The sequence below is a fragment of the Pantherophis guttatus genome, chromosome 1 (genome assembly GCF_059756535.1).
Source record: "Pantherophis guttatus breed Tessera chromosome 1, ASM5975653v1, whole genome shotgun sequence".
NCBI classification, from domain to species: domain Eukaryota; kingdom Metazoa; phylum Chordata; class Lepidosauria; order Squamata; family Colubridae; genus Pantherophis; species Pantherophis guttatus.
Window position 1 is genome coordinate 220751747 of NC_142063.1, and position 18461 is coordinate 220770207.

An 18461-nucleotide genomic window follows, 5' to 3' on the forward strand; every position below is an offset into this window, starting at 1 on the left:
CTACGTGGAACTTCAACTTTCTACTATTGAAAGAAGTATCCCTGTACCATCTCCGAACTCTTGCATTCCTACATTGTGGGCCAATTTACAACTGCCATGAATCCCTTGTATCTAACCTCCCCATTTGCAATTTCTGGCACAGGCCATTTAACTTCAAGATTTGGGGAGTTACATTTTTTTAGTGATTTAGCCGTCCTTCCTTAGAAGTGAATATATATATATATATATATATATATATATATATATATATATATGTGTGTGTGTGTGTGTGTGTGTGTGTGTGTGTGTGTGTGTGTGTGTAGTTAATATTTCGGGTTTCTTCCCGTGTAATTGTGGATATATCCCTAAAAGGGTAGAAGCGACATTTCGGCAGAATCCCATCTGCCATCATCAGGCTTATGCCAGTAGTCATTTTGCACTAACTGACGTTGGAATTTCAAATCTGGTGCTGGTATTCTGGGATGACAAAATAAAACAGCTTGCCACCTGGAGATCTGAAATAGAAACCACTCATAAAACTTACAGACATTCAAAGAAACTTAAGAAATTAGAACATAAAAAACCTCCAACCACAACACAACATCACTTAAAACAAGTAGTATACAATGCTTCCGATAGAAAATTAACAACAGCAGAAACAAATGTCTTAGCAAAGGGCTTTAATTTTGCAGTGGCACCCAATAAAATTCCAATAGAAACCATCATATGCGAAGTTGAAACCAGCCTAAAGAAACTCAGTGCTGACGATGCTGATAAAGTCAGACATGACGTCACCAACATTCTATGTACTAGTAAACCACCTAAAAGCAACTTATCAAAAGAAGAAAAAAAAGCACTGCAAGTTTTAAAAAATGATAATAGCATAATGATATTACCAGCAGATAAAGGCAATGCAACAGTAGTAATGAACACAGTGGACTATGAAAAGAAACTGTCTGACTTACTTCAAGACGCCACATATAAACCCATAAACACAGACCCAACAACATATCTAGAAAAAACCACAAAGATAAAGATAAAATCAAGTACTATAAGTAAAGAAATCCAACAAAAAATTATCCCCAGAGAAAAATCATCAAAATGCCCAAAACTGTATGGCCTCCCAAAAATACACAAAGATGGAATACCTCTCAGACCCATAGTAAGTTCCATAGGCTCACCTTTACAAAATCTAGCCAGATATTTAGCAAAACATCTTCAACCTTACGCAGAATCTGCTGCTTCATATGTACAGAACTCATACCATTTCATACAAATAATAAAAAAGCAACACATAAAAGAAAGTGACCTTCTTGTAAGCTTTGATGTTGTATCACTATTCACACAAATACCTGTCAAAGAAGCCTTGTCATCAATTAAAAACAAATATCAACTACCAAAACATATCACAAACTTAACAGAACATTGTTTATCCAACACATATTTCATACACAGAGGACAGAGATATAAAGGTGCACCAATGGGATCACCATTATCACCAGTCATCGCTAATCTTTTCATGGAAGAATTCGAATCCAATGCCTTAGAAAAAACTGTTAACAAACCAAAATTATGGCTCAGATACGTTGATGACACTTTTGTGATCTGGCCACATGGAAGAGATAAATTGGAAAACTTCTTAGTACATTTGAACAGCCTCCATCCCAAAATAAAGTTCACCATGGAGATAGAATCAGAAAACCAGTTACCTTTCCTCGATGTATTAATTTATAAAAAATCTGATGGCACCTTAGGACATACCATCTATCAAAAGAAGACACATACGAACCGCTATCTCAACACCAAATCACACCACCATCCAGCACAAATAAACTCTGTTGCCAAAACATTAACCACAAGAACTAAACGTCTGGCTGATGAAGCACATTTACAAACTGAATTATATACACTAACTAATGTACTGACATCAAATGGGTTCTGTAGAAATAAAGTCATCAATATGATCAAACATACAACACCAAGACAGAATAAAAAACAACAAGAGGAACAAAACAATGGGAAAGCCATCTTGCCCTATATAAGGGGAACAACAGATAAAATTAGCAAAGTACTACAAAAACACAACATCAAAACCATATTTTGCACAGATAGAAAGATATCGTCCATTCTGAGAAACCCCAAAGACAAAATAGAATTAGAAGATCAAGGCATATATGAAATCCCATGTGCTTCCTGCCCATCAACATACATTGGACAGACCAACAGAAGAATGAGTGTGCGCATCGAGGAACACAAAAACTCAATACAAAAGCAAGAACACACATCATCATTAGTTCAACATATAAATACAACAGGACACAACATTAATTTTAATAAAACAAAAACAGTTGCAAAAATAGAACATCTCAATGGCAGGATAATCAGAGAAGCAATAGAAATGGAAAAAAGACCATATTGCATGAATAAACGGGATGACACTTCACGTCTGCCTACTATTTGGAAACCTGCTCTCATAGATAGACGAATCTTGACACCATATGTGGAACATGAACCAAACATTGCACAAAAAATCCCAACCAAATCATATTCAAACCAGCCACAAAGATAAAGCCCTGCCACCTAGTGGAGAAAAACCGACCATACACCCGAAGCCAAGCCAATAAACACATACTGGGACTCCCAACCAATCAGAATGAAAAGGTGGAGCCATCCCAGAATACCAGCACCAGATTTGAAATTCCAACGTCAGTTAGTGCAAAATGACTACTGGCATAAGCCTGATGATGGCAGATGGGATTCTGCCGAAACGTCGCTTCTACCCTTTTAGGGATATATCCACAATTACACGGGAAGAAACCCGAAATATTAACTATACACACATACATACCCGTGAAAACTTATATATATATATATATATATATATATATATATATATATATATATATATATATATATATATATATATATATATATATCAGAATAACTGAGTTGGAAAGGACTTTGGAGGCCTTCTAGTCTAACCTGCTACTCAGGCAGGAAATCCTTGAGCTGTGGTGGTGCGGTGGTTAGAATGCAGTATTGCAAGCTAACTCTGCCGGTTGCCAGCAGTTTGAATCTCACCGACTCAAGGTTGACTCAGACTTCCACCCTTCTGAGAGGGGTAAAATGAGGACCCAGATTGTTGGGGAAAATATGGTGATTCTGTAAACCACTTAGAGACAGGTATAAAGCACTATGAAGTGGTATATAAGGCTAAGTGCTATTGCTATACAATTTCAGACAAATGGTTATCTAATTTCTTCTGAAAACCTCCAGTGTTGGTGCACCCATAACTTCTTGAGTCAAAGTGTTCCACTGATTAATTGTTCTCATTGTTAGGAAATTTCTCCTTAGTTCTAGGTTGCTTCTCTCCTTTATTAAGATAAAGGTTCCCCTTGCACATATGTGCTAGTCATTCCCAACTCTAGGGGGCGGTGCTCATCTCCGTTTCAAAGCCAAAGAGCCAGCGCTGTCCAAAGACGTCTCCATTGTCATGTGACTGGCATGACTAAATACCAAAGGCGCATAGAATGCTGTTACCTTCCCACCAAATGTGGTCCCTATTTTTTTCTACTTGCATTTTTTTATGTGCTTTTGAACTGCTAGGTTGGCAGAAGCTGGGACAAGTAACGGGAGCTCACCCCATTACGTGGCACTAGGAATTTGAACTGCTAAACTGCCAACCTTTCAATTGACGAGCTCAGCATCTTAGCCACTGAGCCAGCACGTCCCTGTTCTCCTTGATTAGATTCCATCTATTGCTTCTTGTCCTGTCTTCAGGTGCTTTAGAGAACAGGTTGACCCTTCTTCTTTGTGGCAGCCCCTCTGATATCGGAACACAGATATTAGATTATGGCACTTGTAAATTTCTTAGAAATGTTTACCTGGCAGAAGTGCTCTTTATAGGTTAATCTCACTGTGACTATCATCATCTGTATTCTAATACTAGTATAATACACCAAACATTTCCTTTGTGCTTGAAGTGTGTGATAACCAACTACAGGTTTTTCTCATCCTTTGCAAAAAACGTTACGACAAGAAACTGATTTGTAACAATAATTTATTCCCTCCTTTCCTATGAACTGTTGAACCGACAACTTATTTATATCATCTTACAGAAATACACATACTTTTAATTAAATTTTAATTAGCAGTAGACCTCATGTCCAATGGACTAAAATTAAATTGCCTTGATGTCAAGCAATTAACCTGGTTGAAGTGATGGGTAAAAGAGCATATTTTTAGACTGTAACAAACAAGAAATTGTAAAGACTAACATCTAAAATGGAGCATAGATGAAATTTCAGTGATCAAATCTATAAGAAGTCTCTCAAAATCTTTTATAAAATGAAATGGCAATGTGAACGCTGTAATTCACATTTTAACTATTTAAGTATCCGATCTTCTGAACACACTGATTGCTATGGTTTCATCATTTTCTAGAAAGTTTAAGCTAGTTGTCTGAAAGGCTTAGTAATCATTGTTCATCTCACAAGTAGCCATTAGACTGAATTTGGCATTTTTATCTACCTATCAAGTTCTTCCCAAGGTCCTGGGATAGGTAGAAGTTGTTTCATAGTGTTTGAAAGATTTAAGCTGTTCCAAGTAAAGCTGCCTTTTGCAATTGACTTTTGAGGATTTTGTCAATGCCGATGGTGTTATTTAGCAAAACTTCTCCAGGTTTATCTAACCACAATCTGGTACTTTGAGTCTTTCAACAGTACAGCCCTCACCACTGCAAGTCAGTCCTTCTACATTGGTACTAGTTACATTCTTATAATATTTCCTTCTATCTAATATAATATAGTTTTATTTATTTATTTGCTGCCCATCTCGTATTCAAAGACTTATACATAATGTTAAACATCTCAAGACTTTGCAGGAGGCGTATATATCAGAAAATTCATTTACTTCAGATGAAAACTCTGCATTGATTTGTTCTATGAGACATTTGTTTATTTTATTGTTCATTCATGGAATTGTCAAGAATCTTGTTTAATACCAAAATTCAAAAGCTTCAATACACTTCTTAAATTACTTCTTTAATATCCAAGTTTCCCATAGGGAAAGTCAGTGCCTGCATAATTCTGATCTTTTTAGGTAGGTCTTGGTGTCAAAATATCATTTCCAAGGCCATTATTGGTAACTGTACTAATCTGTGATATATTTCTTGATTGCTTGTTCCTTTACTGTTCATTGTCAACCCTAAAAAAAAAAAAAACCACACCCTATCCACCACTTCAAAATTTTAATTGTTAATTCTACAGCTGGTTACTATACTTGTTATTAGTCTTCTGTTTTGCATATTTAAATCTTAGGCCCATTTTTTTTCTCACTGTGCTTCTTGGCTTTCATTATTAGAATAGTAAATCATTTGCATTTTCAGCTATCAAAGGATAATCATCAACATAGTGCAGCTTATGGATATTTTTTCCTCCAACTTTAAATCACACTCAGCTTTTTCCAATCCAGCTTCTCAGTATATATTTAGCATGTAGACTGAAAGAATAAGCTCTCATTCCTTTGCTGACTTGGAGCCAGTCCTTTTCATCATGTTCTGTCCAGACTGTGACTTCCGGACCTGGGCATACTTTTTTGCATGAAGAAAATATGAGGTTCTGGGATTCATATTTTCCTAAGGACATTTTATGCTTGACATGATTTGATATTACTGAAGGTTTGTGTGAAATTAATAACACACACATTAACTTCTCTTTGGCATTTTTTGACTTTCTCATTTATCCTGGGTGTATCAGCAATATTACTTGTTCCATTGACCTTTCTAAAATCAGCTCTAGTACCTGATATCTTTTTTCTAAATGTAGGGATTTAATTTATATTGAATGGTCCTAAACTTTTACTTTGGTAGTATGAGAAATTTAGGATAGTGTATGATAATCTACACATTCTGTTAAATCTCCTTTCTTTGGAGACTTCTTTGGACCTTTCTGATCTGTGTTCTTTTCCAGATCTGATGGCATGGTTTGCTTAGGACCTTTATTAACTATTACTTCTGTTGCTTGTCTTATTTATATATATATTCCATTAATTCCTGCAATTTTCTGACTTGATAATGCCTGGAGAGGTGATTTTACTTCATTTTCTAGTACATTGATTGTTAAAATATTTAAGCCAATTATCCCTTTTTCCTGATCTTGAATAATGCCATTACCCCTCCTTTACCAAAAAATTCCAGGCTTTGCTACTTTATACAAAGACTTAAAAGCAGTAGTCCCAAATTGGATCCCCCATTCGTAAAGCAGGCTGATAGGAGAATAGACTCCAATGAGTAATGTACATCAACTGAACTTCTCCAGTGATATCTCAGCCTGGTTTATTTATTGGCCTCCTCCTTTGACAAAGAGCACTGAGAACAATGTTTCAAGCTTCATCTTTGTGGTTCTTAAACTTGTCATGCTGGGCTTTGAACTTTGGATTGTGCCTCGCTGTGTCTCTCATGTTTTCTGTTGAATTTGTCATTTGTTACGGTAATTGGATACCTGTTCTCAACATGCCAACCCTTGACAATATTGCAATTGCCGTCCTTAGTTATAGGTTTAAAAAAAAGGACACAGCTTCTAAAAATTCTGCCTGAATTTATTTATCTGTGGATTGGCAGGCATCCAGCAGTGCTCAGAAAAGGTGGAGGGACTCAATGAAAGTGGGATGGATGTACTGTTGGAAGACCTGAAGGACCAGGTTGAGGGCAGATTGTCCTAGAGGGGAATATAAGTATGTGTTTGCTAAGTGATTATGGCACATAACCAGCCAATCAGAAGTGATTTTCAACTCTTCAATTTACATTTATTAAGGGGAAAACATTTCATCATGGTTAAACACATGGCTATGCTGGTTGTGAATGTATATGCTTCAAACTGCAAAGACCCATTAGTGAAGGTGTGTTTGTGTGCACCCATGAATATGCAATACCCCTTTCCCTCATTTTGGACATTCAGACATTTACTGTTCCACCCTGCTTATTTATTTATATGTGGCTTTCAGCACATTGCACAAATGTTTATGTGGTTCTTGATCCAAAAAGGTTATTCACTCTTCTTTGAATTATGCTATTCTCTGCTAAAAAAGAAAGGGAAGCTGAAATATTGTACATGTGACTTTTCCATGTAATTTATTTATACCATATAGTCATACAAAATCATAGTTGAATAACAGCAGCATAAAACTAATTTTGATTCCAGCATATTTTAAATATCATAAAAATTATTTTGAGGTATTTCATCTATTTAGTAATAGTTTTTCTCTTAATTTTAGTAAGACTATGTTGAATCTACTTTGCTATTACATTATTATACTTCACAAAGATTTGCTGGACAAGGCTACATATAGCCATAGTACAATGAGAATGTTTCTCAGGGTGGGGCATTGATCATGAAAACTTTAATTTTTATTTCTCCCAACAATTCATTAATAGGATTTTTAAAAAATGCATTGATTAAATACATTAAACTGTGGTCTGATCTAAAAATCTCTAAATCTTCCTTCTCATTACCGTAGTTCATTTTTCAGATCAATATTATTTTAAAAAAATAACCATATTGAAATTAATACTTCTTGGTTATAATAGGCTAAAATAGGCAGAAAATAACCTTTTAATTACCAAATAAATGTCCACATCAATTTTCTGACTTTTCCTTCATTGTACAATTTAGCAGTACATCATTTATCACATAATATTATTGTTCTGATTTTTTTCCAGAGCTTCTAGAAATAGAGCTTAAAATCTTAACATATTTTTTTCTAGATAAGAAGAAATTGCTTTCTGATAATTCTTATTATAATCTGGGAAATTGATAGTGCTAAATAAAATAAAACTCATTCTGATGTCAAAGATGAATTTGTGTGCAAATGTTGCAAGCATGAGCCATCTTACGCAAAGCATATGTTCAATGTGCCTCTAAAAATAGCCTAATTTTTTGTGATCCAGCAGCACAGCACGAAGGAAATCTACTTTAATTTACTCCCTGCTGCTACTTAAATAGCTATGGCAAATTATACAAAATATGATTTACAGAAATACATTTTATCATCAGGTGCCATAGAATTAGAATTTGACAGTTCAAAAAGACTTCTATTGACAAAAGAGCCTGAAATTCTATCGCTTAATATATTTTTGCTTCTTCTCAGATGCAAATATTGTATTACAGTTTATGGAAAGCTCATTTGTGCATACTGGGAGAAGAAGAAGCTTTTTCCCCCCTCCTCTGATAATTTATGAAATGTTAATATGGCGTATGGCTTCATAATCCCAGGCTTTATATAATTATGTTTACTTCTTTACCTTTTACATCAGCAACCAGATAAAGGATGTATAGCAGACATCTCTCTCTCTCCCCACTTCTCTCTCTCTCCCACCCTCCCTCCCTGTCTCTCTCTCTGTCTCTCTTCCTTCCTCCCTCCCTCCCTCCCTCCCTCTCTTTCTCTCTCTCTCACACACACAGACACAGACAGGCAGACAGACAACTATTTCCCAACTATTATCAAAGCTGATAATACTGATTAAAAATACTGTTTCAAAACAAAACAAAATAAAACAGGAAAAACCATATATATGAATTGCTGAATTCAGCTTTAAACCTGGTGGCTCAAAAAAAAAAAAAAAGCCAATATAAGGCTTATATGCTTAAAAAATATTATTATTTTTTTATCAAGTGATTCCGTACCCAGAAAAGTGTTATCCGAATAATACAGTCAATAGAACAGTTTTCATTAATAACCCACAGAAATGACTATAGTCTGAAGCATTGGAGTCTCTTTTCATGAAGAGTTTCTATATGATTGCAGAATGTATTTAGTGTGATATAATTCACTTTCTAAAGATGGAAACAAAATATTTCATACTTTCTAAGTTTACCTTTTCAGTAAATTCATTTCATAACCTTGACTCAAATAATCATATTTCCTGGTTTAGAATTCTGTCGTGTTTTGAACAGGAATTCCAGCGAAACATCTGAGTGGAATTGTCAATCATAGTTTTTCTTTTTCTTTCTTTTTTTTTTTTTTTTTGACAAAATGAATAAAATATTTATTTTTAGTTCTTTTTTGTAACCTAGAAGTAGGAAATTGTAACTGGGAGAGAATGGTGGTGAGGTTGCTGTTGTTATTGTTGCTGTTGTTTTAATTAGATAAATGTATTGTTGCATTTAGCATGCAGTTACTTCATTGGGAGAAGGCAGTGGCAAACCATTTCTACAACACTGTCAAGAAAAAGAAATAGATGCAATCACCAACAGTTGAGTTTAACTCAAGGGCATCTTTATCTATACCTACACAGATAGATTTTATCAGCTGAGGGCAATAATTACTGGGAATGCATTAAGTATGGAGAGGGAATTTAACTCTTTCTGCTGTCCTGTCAAGTTTCAAATTGGCCCTTTGAAACTGCTGTTTGCACTGAAAAAAATATCTCATAGGCTAGATATGGATTCACGGCTATCTTTAGAAGATCATTTGACGGCCGTGGCCAGGGGTGCCTTTTATCAGGTTCGCCTGATCCGCCAGTTGCGTCCCTTTCTGGATCGGGATTCTTTGCGCACGGTCACTCATGCCCTAGTTACCTCCCGTATGGACTACTGTAATGCTCTCTACATGGGGCTCCCCTTGAAAAGCACCCGGAGGCTCCAACTGGTCCAGAACATAGCTGCGCGGGTGATTATGGGCACAGCTCGTTACGCCCATGTAACACCTCTCCTACGTGAGCTGCACTGGCTCCCAGTGGTCTTCCGGGCGCGATTCAAGGTGTTATTTATCACCTTTAAAGCGCTCCATGGCTTAGGACCTGGGTACCTACGAGACTGTCTTTTGCCACCAATAGCCTCCCACCGACCAGTTTGTTCTCACAGGGAGGGACTACTCAGGGTACCGTCAGTCAAATTATGTCGACTGGCGACTCCCAGGGGGAGGGCCTTCTCTGTGAGGGCTCCAACCCTTAGGAATGAACTGCCCCCGGAGATACGGAATATCCCTGATCTCCGTGCTTTCCGCCGTGCCCTCAAGACCCTGATGTTCGAACAGGCTGAACATGTGAATGATTTTTTAAATGTGATCTAATTCTGGGTTTTATTTAATTGAACAAACTAAGTAATAATTTTAATTAGCAATTTTATGATGTTTGTGTGTCTATATTTTTCTTGACTGTACACCGCCTTGAGTCCTACGGGAGAAAGGCGGTATAGAAATATAATAAATAAATAAATAAATAAATAAATAAATAAATAAATAAATAAATAAATAAATAAATAGATGCCCTTTGAAAGCTTTTCTGTTTATAGAATTGCGTTCATTATTAATTCTTCAGAATGACGCACCCATAGATTTATCTTATATGTCAATTTAAAATAAATATATAGGTTTTATGAAATGATCCAATATTTGACTTAATGGAATGAAGCCTGCTGGAATCATCTTCTCTTAGAGTTGAATATTCAGTTCCTTCCCAGAATACCAAGATATGAAAACAAAAATGGAGAAGGAGAAGGAAGGGTAGGTTTGGACAGAATAGCTCAAAAAATACATTTTGCTTTTGAAACCACAGAAAATGAATACAGTTATTACAAATTTCTCTAACTAAATACCCTGCCTGAACCAATCCATTTATATGGGAAAGAAAGCATCTTTGTTGCTATGATAATCCTGCATGGAAGAAAAAGAAAAAAAACCCCACTGTATAATCTTCTAATAACCTATAGCTAACAATTGTCCATAGTAAAGCACATGTGTTTAATATCAGTGAGTACAAGACTAATATTTAAAATACTGAACATTTTTCTCCTTTCCTTCTCATCTAGGCCGTAGCCCTCAGAGACTGTAAAACCTTTCCATTGGCCAATTAGTCATAATCCTGTATTGAAATAAATGCCCCACCTCAACCTATTTGTTTTAGATAGCTATTCACTAATTTCCAATGAAAAAGGACAAAAATGGTTGGGTTACAATTATAAAGAGTCTTGGATGAAATAGATTACTCTGGGTGTCAGGCCTGGATGTGGAACCAAATCTCCTACTTGATCTTTTAATGGCTTTTGAAAGCATCAGCAATGGTATCTTTCTTCAAAGAAACGGGGGGTGTCCTAGTTTGCAGCGATAGCCCCCTTTTCTGAAGATTGCATCTAGTTGGTGGTAGTGGGAGGGCCAATTCATAGGGAACTTATGGGGTGCCATAGTCCTTGCTCCTGTTGCTCCTGATGTTTTATTGACATGAAACCACTGGGAGAAGTCATCTGTAGGCACAGAATGAGGTATTATCACTGTGCTGTTGATACCCAGCTATATATCTAAGCTGGGCAGAAATGCTGACCCAATGAACAGAAGCTATTAGGATCTGGATGAAGAGAAACACTCTCAGATTGAATTGTAGCAGGATAGAATGTTATGGATTTAGTAAGCAAAATATAGTATATTCTGGATATTTGCTGAAGCTACAGTCCCTTACAGTCAGGTCCAGAAATATTGGGACATCGACACAATTCTAACATCTTTGGCTCTATACACCACCACAATGGAGTTGGAATGAAACAAACACAATGTGCGTTAACTGCAGATTGTCAGTTTTAATTTGAGGGTATGTACATCCAACTCAGGTGAACAGTGTAGGACTTACAGCAGTTTGCATATGCGCCTCCCACTTGTTAAGGGACCAAAAGTAATGGGACAGAATAATAATCATAAATCAAACTTTCCCTTCTTAATACTTGGTTGCAAATCATTTGCAGTCAATCACAGCCTGAAGTCTGGAACGCATAGACATCACCAGAAGCTGGGTTTCATCCCTGGTGATGCTCTGCCAGGCCTCTACTGCAACTGTCTTCAGTTCCTGCTTGTTCTTGGGGCATTTTCCCTTCAGTTTTGTCTTCAGCAAGTGAAATGTGTGGTCAATGGGATTCAGGTCAGGTGATTGACTTGGCCATTGCATAACATTCCTCTTCTGTCCCTTCAAAAACTCTTTGGTTGCTTTTGCAGTATGCTTTGGGTCATTGTCCATCTGCACTGTGAAGCGCCGTCCAATGAGTTCTGCAGCATTTGGCTGAATGTGAGCAGATAATATTGCCCGAAACACTTCAGAATTCATCCTGCTGCTTTTGTCAGCAGTCGCATCATCAATAAATACAAGAGAACCAATTCCATTGGCAGCCATACATGCCCACGCCATGACACTACCACCACCATGCTTCACTGATGAGATGATATGCTTAGGATCATGAGTAATTCCTTTCCTTCTCCATACTCTTCTCTTCCCATCACTCTGGTACAAGTTGATCTTGGCCTCATCTGTCCATAGGATCTTGTTCCAGAACTGTGAAGGCTTTATTAGATGTTGTTTGGCAAACTCTAATCTGGCCTTCCTGTTTTTGAGGCTCACCAATGGTTTACATCTTGTGGTGAACCCTCTGTATTCACTCTGGTGAAGTCTTCTCTTGATTGTTGACTTCGACACACATACACCTACCTCCTGGAGAGTGTTCTTGATCTGGCCAACTGTTGTGAAGGGTGTTTTCTTCACCAGGGAAAGAATTCTTCGGTCATCCACCACACTTGTTTTCCGTGGTCTCCCAGGTCTTTTGGTGTTGCTGAGCTCACCGGTGCATTCCTTCTTTTTGAGAATGTTTCAAACAGTTGTTTTGGCCACGCCTAATTTTCTTGCTATCTCTCTGATGGGTTTGTTTTGTTTCTTCAGCCTAATGATGGCTTGCTTCACTGATAGTGACAGCTCTTTGGATCTCATCTTGAGAGTTGACAGCAACAGATTCCAAATGCAAATAGCACACTTGAAATGAACTCTGGGCCTTTTATCTGCACATTGTAATTGGGGTAATGAGGGAATATCACACACCTGGCCATGGATCAGCTGAGAAGCCAATTGTCCCATTACTTTTGGTCCCTTAACAAGTGGGAGGCACATATACAAACTGCTGTAAGTCCTACACCGTTCACCTGAGTTGGATGTACATACCCTCAAATTAAAGCTGACAGTCTGCAGTTAACTCACATTGTGTTTGTTTCATTCCAACTCCATTGTGGTGGTGTATAGAGCCAAAGATGTTAGAATTGTGTTGATGTCCCAATATTTCTGGACCTGACTGTATATGATTTACGATCTGGACACAGACTCAGAGCTCCTTGTGAAGATGTGGCCAAGAAGGTCTTTATATAATGAAAACAGGGATTCCAATTTGGGCCAATTCAGGAACATAGAGTTTGCTCTCAGTCACTCATGCCCTTGTCACCTCACTGGAAGACTATTGTAATTGACTTTACATGGCCAATGACCGTTCACTTAACTTTACTGGTATGGAACTGAACTGAATGCCAGTCAGCTTCTTGGTGCAATTCGAGAGAACTGTCTACATTTAAGCTCCATGTGGCTTTAGCCCCTGGATATCTTCAAAACTGCCCTTTCCAACTTGTATCTGACCAACTGGGATGATAGAGTAGCAAGAGCTTAGTGATGGTTTCAAATCTGAAGGAATGCCATTTATAAGGATCCCAAGCAAAAGCTTCTCAGTGATGTCTCCCATAACCTCATCCCTAGACTATTATCAAGCTATAAAAGATGCTGAATAGTATTATTCATTAATAATAATAATATTATTATAATAATAGTATTATTCATTAATACTATTGCTTTTTTTTCACAGTGTCCCCTTTAAAATCATTTTTAATTGAAAGCAGCTTGGAGTCTTCAGAAATGAGAAGCACTGAAGTTGAAGCAAAAAATAATGTAGAAGCAAACCATTCTGTTTGCTGCATAATTAGTTTATACCAAGTTTCCCCCAAAATAAGACATCCCTTGATAATAAAGCCAATCGGGCTTTTGCGCACATGGCAATAAGGCCAAGCGCTTATTTCAGGGTTCAAAAAAATATAAGACAGGGCTGTAGAACAACTTAGTTTACGTAGGTAAAACCTGGCTAGAAAGAATATGCACATAAAAGCCTACGAAAAAGAAAAAGACATATTGTACCTTTACAGGGAGGATATCTGAGAAGTGGGTGTGGCTCACTGATGACGCCTTAAAAGGCAGAAATAGCTATCTGAGTCTCCCAGAGAACAACACAGAGTTGCAGTTTGTCAGCAGAAAAAAAGGCCCAGAAACTTGTGAATGAGATTTCACAGAACCAGGGCTGTAGAACAACTTAGTTTACATAGGTAAAACCTGGCTAGAAAGAATATGCACATAAAAGCCTACGAAAAAGAAAAAGACATATATATATATATGTATATATAAGTTTCCTGAACATTTGGCAGCATGGCTTCTGATGTATTAGTTTTATGTCTCTTCTCAAAACAACTTCACATTAATTCAATCTGAAACATACCTTGATAAACAGCTTTGAATCCTAGTGAGCCAATGCTGTCATCTGACTGTAGATGGAGCCACATCTGGTTGCTCATGCTTACAATAAGATCAGGAACACTGGAGCCTGTCAGACTGCAAAAAACAAAGAAACAAATAAAGAATAGAGTTGAAAGTTAGAAAAGTATTGGGGGTATTTGTAATTTTGCAAAGATTCTATTCAATCTACAGAAAAGTTTTAACTCACTGGGTGAGTCCCACTAATACAATTGGGACAAAAATCATTGGCTATGTAGTCTAAGGAATTGGAAAAAGAAGCAAAATAGAATTTCCAATGAATAATGTAATGCACTTACACATATAAAACTGTTCTTGTATCTCCCACTTTGCCAGCATCTCCTACTGTAAGAGTGTCATATCCTCTTTCCAGCTCAAATTCTTCAAAAGCAAGCTTTATGACCTATTAGAATCAGAAAAGTATACTTCAGTCAATTCAATGCTTCTCTAAAACAGTGAGTGTCTCTAAAAAGGAATTGGGTTGAATTAAACACTATAATGAAAGAAAGAAAGAAAATTATGGCACATAACCTTCTGCCTTCTTTGTTCTTACTCACTTCTTTCTTTGTGTCTTTTTCTTTTGTGCAGAAATCACCATAAAGAAATAAGAAATTCTGGCATGTAAAATAATGGGAAGTCACATAGAATAGTACACTTTACCTGTCCCTCAAAGCCAAACAACTTCAATGGCATACTTTAGATTTAGAAAAATGGTTGGATCAATAGCTCATTGTTTCAGATGTTGAGCTCAGCAAATTCTAATAGTTGTGGATACTCCATAAAGGTATATAACTGTTTTGTGATTGATTATGTGCCATCAAGCTCTTTTCACCTCCTTGTGACCACATAATTTTTTTTCCACAAACATGTTTTCCCTAACTTGTGGTTTCAGGTCTTGTAACTGTACATTCATTGTTACTGTAACTGAGTCTATCCTCCTTGTACTTGGTCAATCTTTCACTATTTCCTTCCACTATTCCCAGCATTAGAGCATTAAAGTTGGGTCTTCACATAATGTGTCCAACATAAGAAAATTTGAGCCTGGTCATTTGGGCCTTGATTGAGAGTCTGCTCTGCTTCTGGGTCCAATTCAAGGTGTTGGTTTTAACTTTTAAAGCCCTTCATGACATAGCATCTGAAGACCATCTCTCTCCAATTACATCATATATATTACCAAGAAAACTGTAGGGACTTATCCAGACAGTTGCCAGGAGTCAAGGCTGACTCAAAAGCACATACACACACAATAAATAAACATCAAGCTATCTTTTGTTTTGTTAGCTGAGCTAATTGGCTGTGTGCTTACTCTAATCTGGATATAAAGGATAAACTGAAAGTGTGCAGTGTGCAAATTTAATTGGTAATTTTTCTCTAATTTTCAATTAAAGAAACAATCAAGTAGCACAGTGAAAAAAATTGGACTAAAAATAAATATTAAAATTATCAAACTAAGGATGGAAGGTATCAAAAGCAGCTTTAGAATTGACAATCAAGACACAATAAGGTAGATAATGTCTGTCTTTTAGGATCAACAGTAAATAAACAAACAGTCAACAAATATGACCTGTCTATCAATTGGTAAACCAATCTTGATGCTGTGATATGTCTAAGACTATAAGAATCAGACCAGTGCAAGCCGTGGTATTATTTGTGTTACTCTATGGAAGTGAAAGTTGGACTTTGAAGAAGCAGTATAAGAAAAGTGCTTTTGAACTTTGGTGTTGGAGAAGATTCCTAAGAACATCATGAACAACCAAGACAATAAGCAAATGGATCATTGAATAAATCAACCCAGAGTTCTTATTTGAAGCACAAATGACTAGGCTCAAATTTTTGCATACCTGACACATAATGTGAAGACCAAACTCTATAGAGAAAGTTCTAATTATGGGAAATTGGCTTTCAGATTCCCACACAAATCATCCAGCAGCCAAAAAAGCTACAGTAATACAATCCTTGGATGTATAAACAGAGGCATGAAATCAAAATCATGTGAAGTAGTAGTAGTACTTCTTTATAAATCCTTAGTAAGACCACACTTAGAATATTGCATCCAGTTTTGGTCACCACATTACAAAAAAGATGTTGAGACTTTGGGAAAAGTGCAAAGAAGAGCAACTAAGATGATTAAAGGCCTGGAGACAAAAACATATAAAGAACAGTTGCAGGAATTGGGTATGGCTAGTCTAGAGAAAAGAAGGATTAGGGTTGGCATGATAGCAGTATTTCAGTATTTGAGAGACTGCCACAAAGAGGGGATCAATTTATTTCACAAGCACCAGAAGGCAATATTGATTATATTATATTATATTATATTATATTATATTATATTATAGTATAGTATAGTATAGTATAGTATAGTATAGTATAGTATAGTATAGTATAGTATAGTATACTATAGTATACTATACTATACTATACTATACTACACTACACTACACTACACTACACTACACTACACTACACTACACTACACTACACTACACTACACTACACCATACTATACTATACTATACTATACTATACTATATTATTATCCACCTTGAGTCACCATGAGCAAGTAGGCGGCAGTATAAATTTTCTAAAATAAAAAAATAAAGAACAAGAAACAATGGATTGAAACTAATCAAGAGAAGCAACTTGGAAGTAAGGAGAAACTTCCTAATAGTGAGAACAATTTACCAGTGGAACAGCTGGCCTTCAGAAGTTTTAGGTGCTTCATCACTGGAGGTTTTTAAGAAAAGACTGGATAGTCCCTTATCTGAAATGGTACAGGATTCCTCCTTGATCAGAAGGTTAGACTAGAAGACCTCCAAGGTCCCTGTCAGCTCTATTCTGCTTCATCCTACTTAGTCAGGTCCCTAACATTTCATTTATTAACTCACCTCTTTCCATCTGTTTAAATGTTTGTATGCTTTCTACATTTAACAATCAACTATTTGTAAAGAAGTACGTTTTAAAGCAGAATAAAATTGCAGAAAATGTACAATGTAATATTTAATGCTGGTGCTGCAGCTAAAATAATCTTATCACAAAGCAGCAACAGTTAATAAGGATGTTTTGAATGTTTATAACTTTAGAGTTTCATGTTATTGGATAAAGAAGTTTTTGCCATATTAAAACAAAATGGATTAAAACAGTTACCATACTACAGTACTAGCATATATATTAAGAAAAGAAAGCTTTAAAATGTTTCCAAATTCAGAATGTAACTACTATTGTATAAATTGAATAACCTAAAATATGTCACATTAAAAATTAATAGCAAATCAACTGACACATTGACACAGGTAGAAGCTGTTTCCTGACTACTGTATTTTAAATGCCTCTGAAAAGAGACATTATATTTATCTAATTGCCTGCGTATTCTTTGCAAAATAGTTCCCCTCCATTCAGTTTCCTGTCATTCCATATATAGTATTGTTCAGTGTTGATCTTATGAACTACCATAGATGTCACAAGATGCTGGTGCTAAATTTTAAGAATATAAACAATTATTTGTGATTTCATTCAAAGTGAATGGCAATTGGCAACTTCCTTTTTCGTTTTTTTTCCTTTTCTTATACTCTCTGAATAATTGTTAACCTAGGGAAATAAATGCTTGTATGTCATAAGTTCATACTTTATAATGCTGAACAGATTTGCATATACATACCGTATAACTAGAGATAAATGAGAATGTGCACCTGGATAAATCACAGCTATGATGGTACATACTGGCAGACTCTAGTAGGACTAGTATTCTGTTCCAACAATGAATTTATAGATAATATTTTGCCATATTTATACATATAAATAAACACAGAACATACTATTTCCATAAATATATCTAAATATTTTAGAGTTATACAGAGTATTTTTATACAAAATGATTCATAGTCATTTGGACATTTTCTTCATATTTGGAAATTAAGAGTGTATTAAAAGTTGAAGAATATGTAAATCTGAAATATATATTAACTGAAGATTTAACTTCTGTTTCTGGCATAACTTCCATTGGAAAATGTAATAGGCAATACTTTGAAATATTTTCTTGTGTAGAATTTGCTTCCCAAGCTTTCCATTGCAATAAACTAAAATTATACCTGCATGAATTAATTTTTAAAGAAAACTT

At 36.0% G+C, this 18461-nt stretch overlaps 1 protein-coding gene across 2 annotated transcripts in view; it reads right to left on the reverse strand.

The window, feature by feature from the left end:
- Positions 1 to 18461, reverse strand: part of CSMD1 (CUB and Sushi multiple domains 1) — a 1102994-nt gene that overhangs the window by 238569 nt on the left and 845964 nt on the right. For both annotated transcript variants that reach the window (XM_034436753.3, XM_034436752.3), the window contains exons 11-12: positions 14647 to 14750; positions 14313 to 14425 (exon numbers count right to left, since the gene is read on the reverse strand). In XM_034436753.3, the coding sequence (XP_034292644.2) occupies positions 14313 to 14425; positions 14647 to 14750 (217 nt within the window). The remainder of the gene's footprint in view (positions 1 to 14312; positions 14426 to 14646; positions 14751 to 18461) is intronic.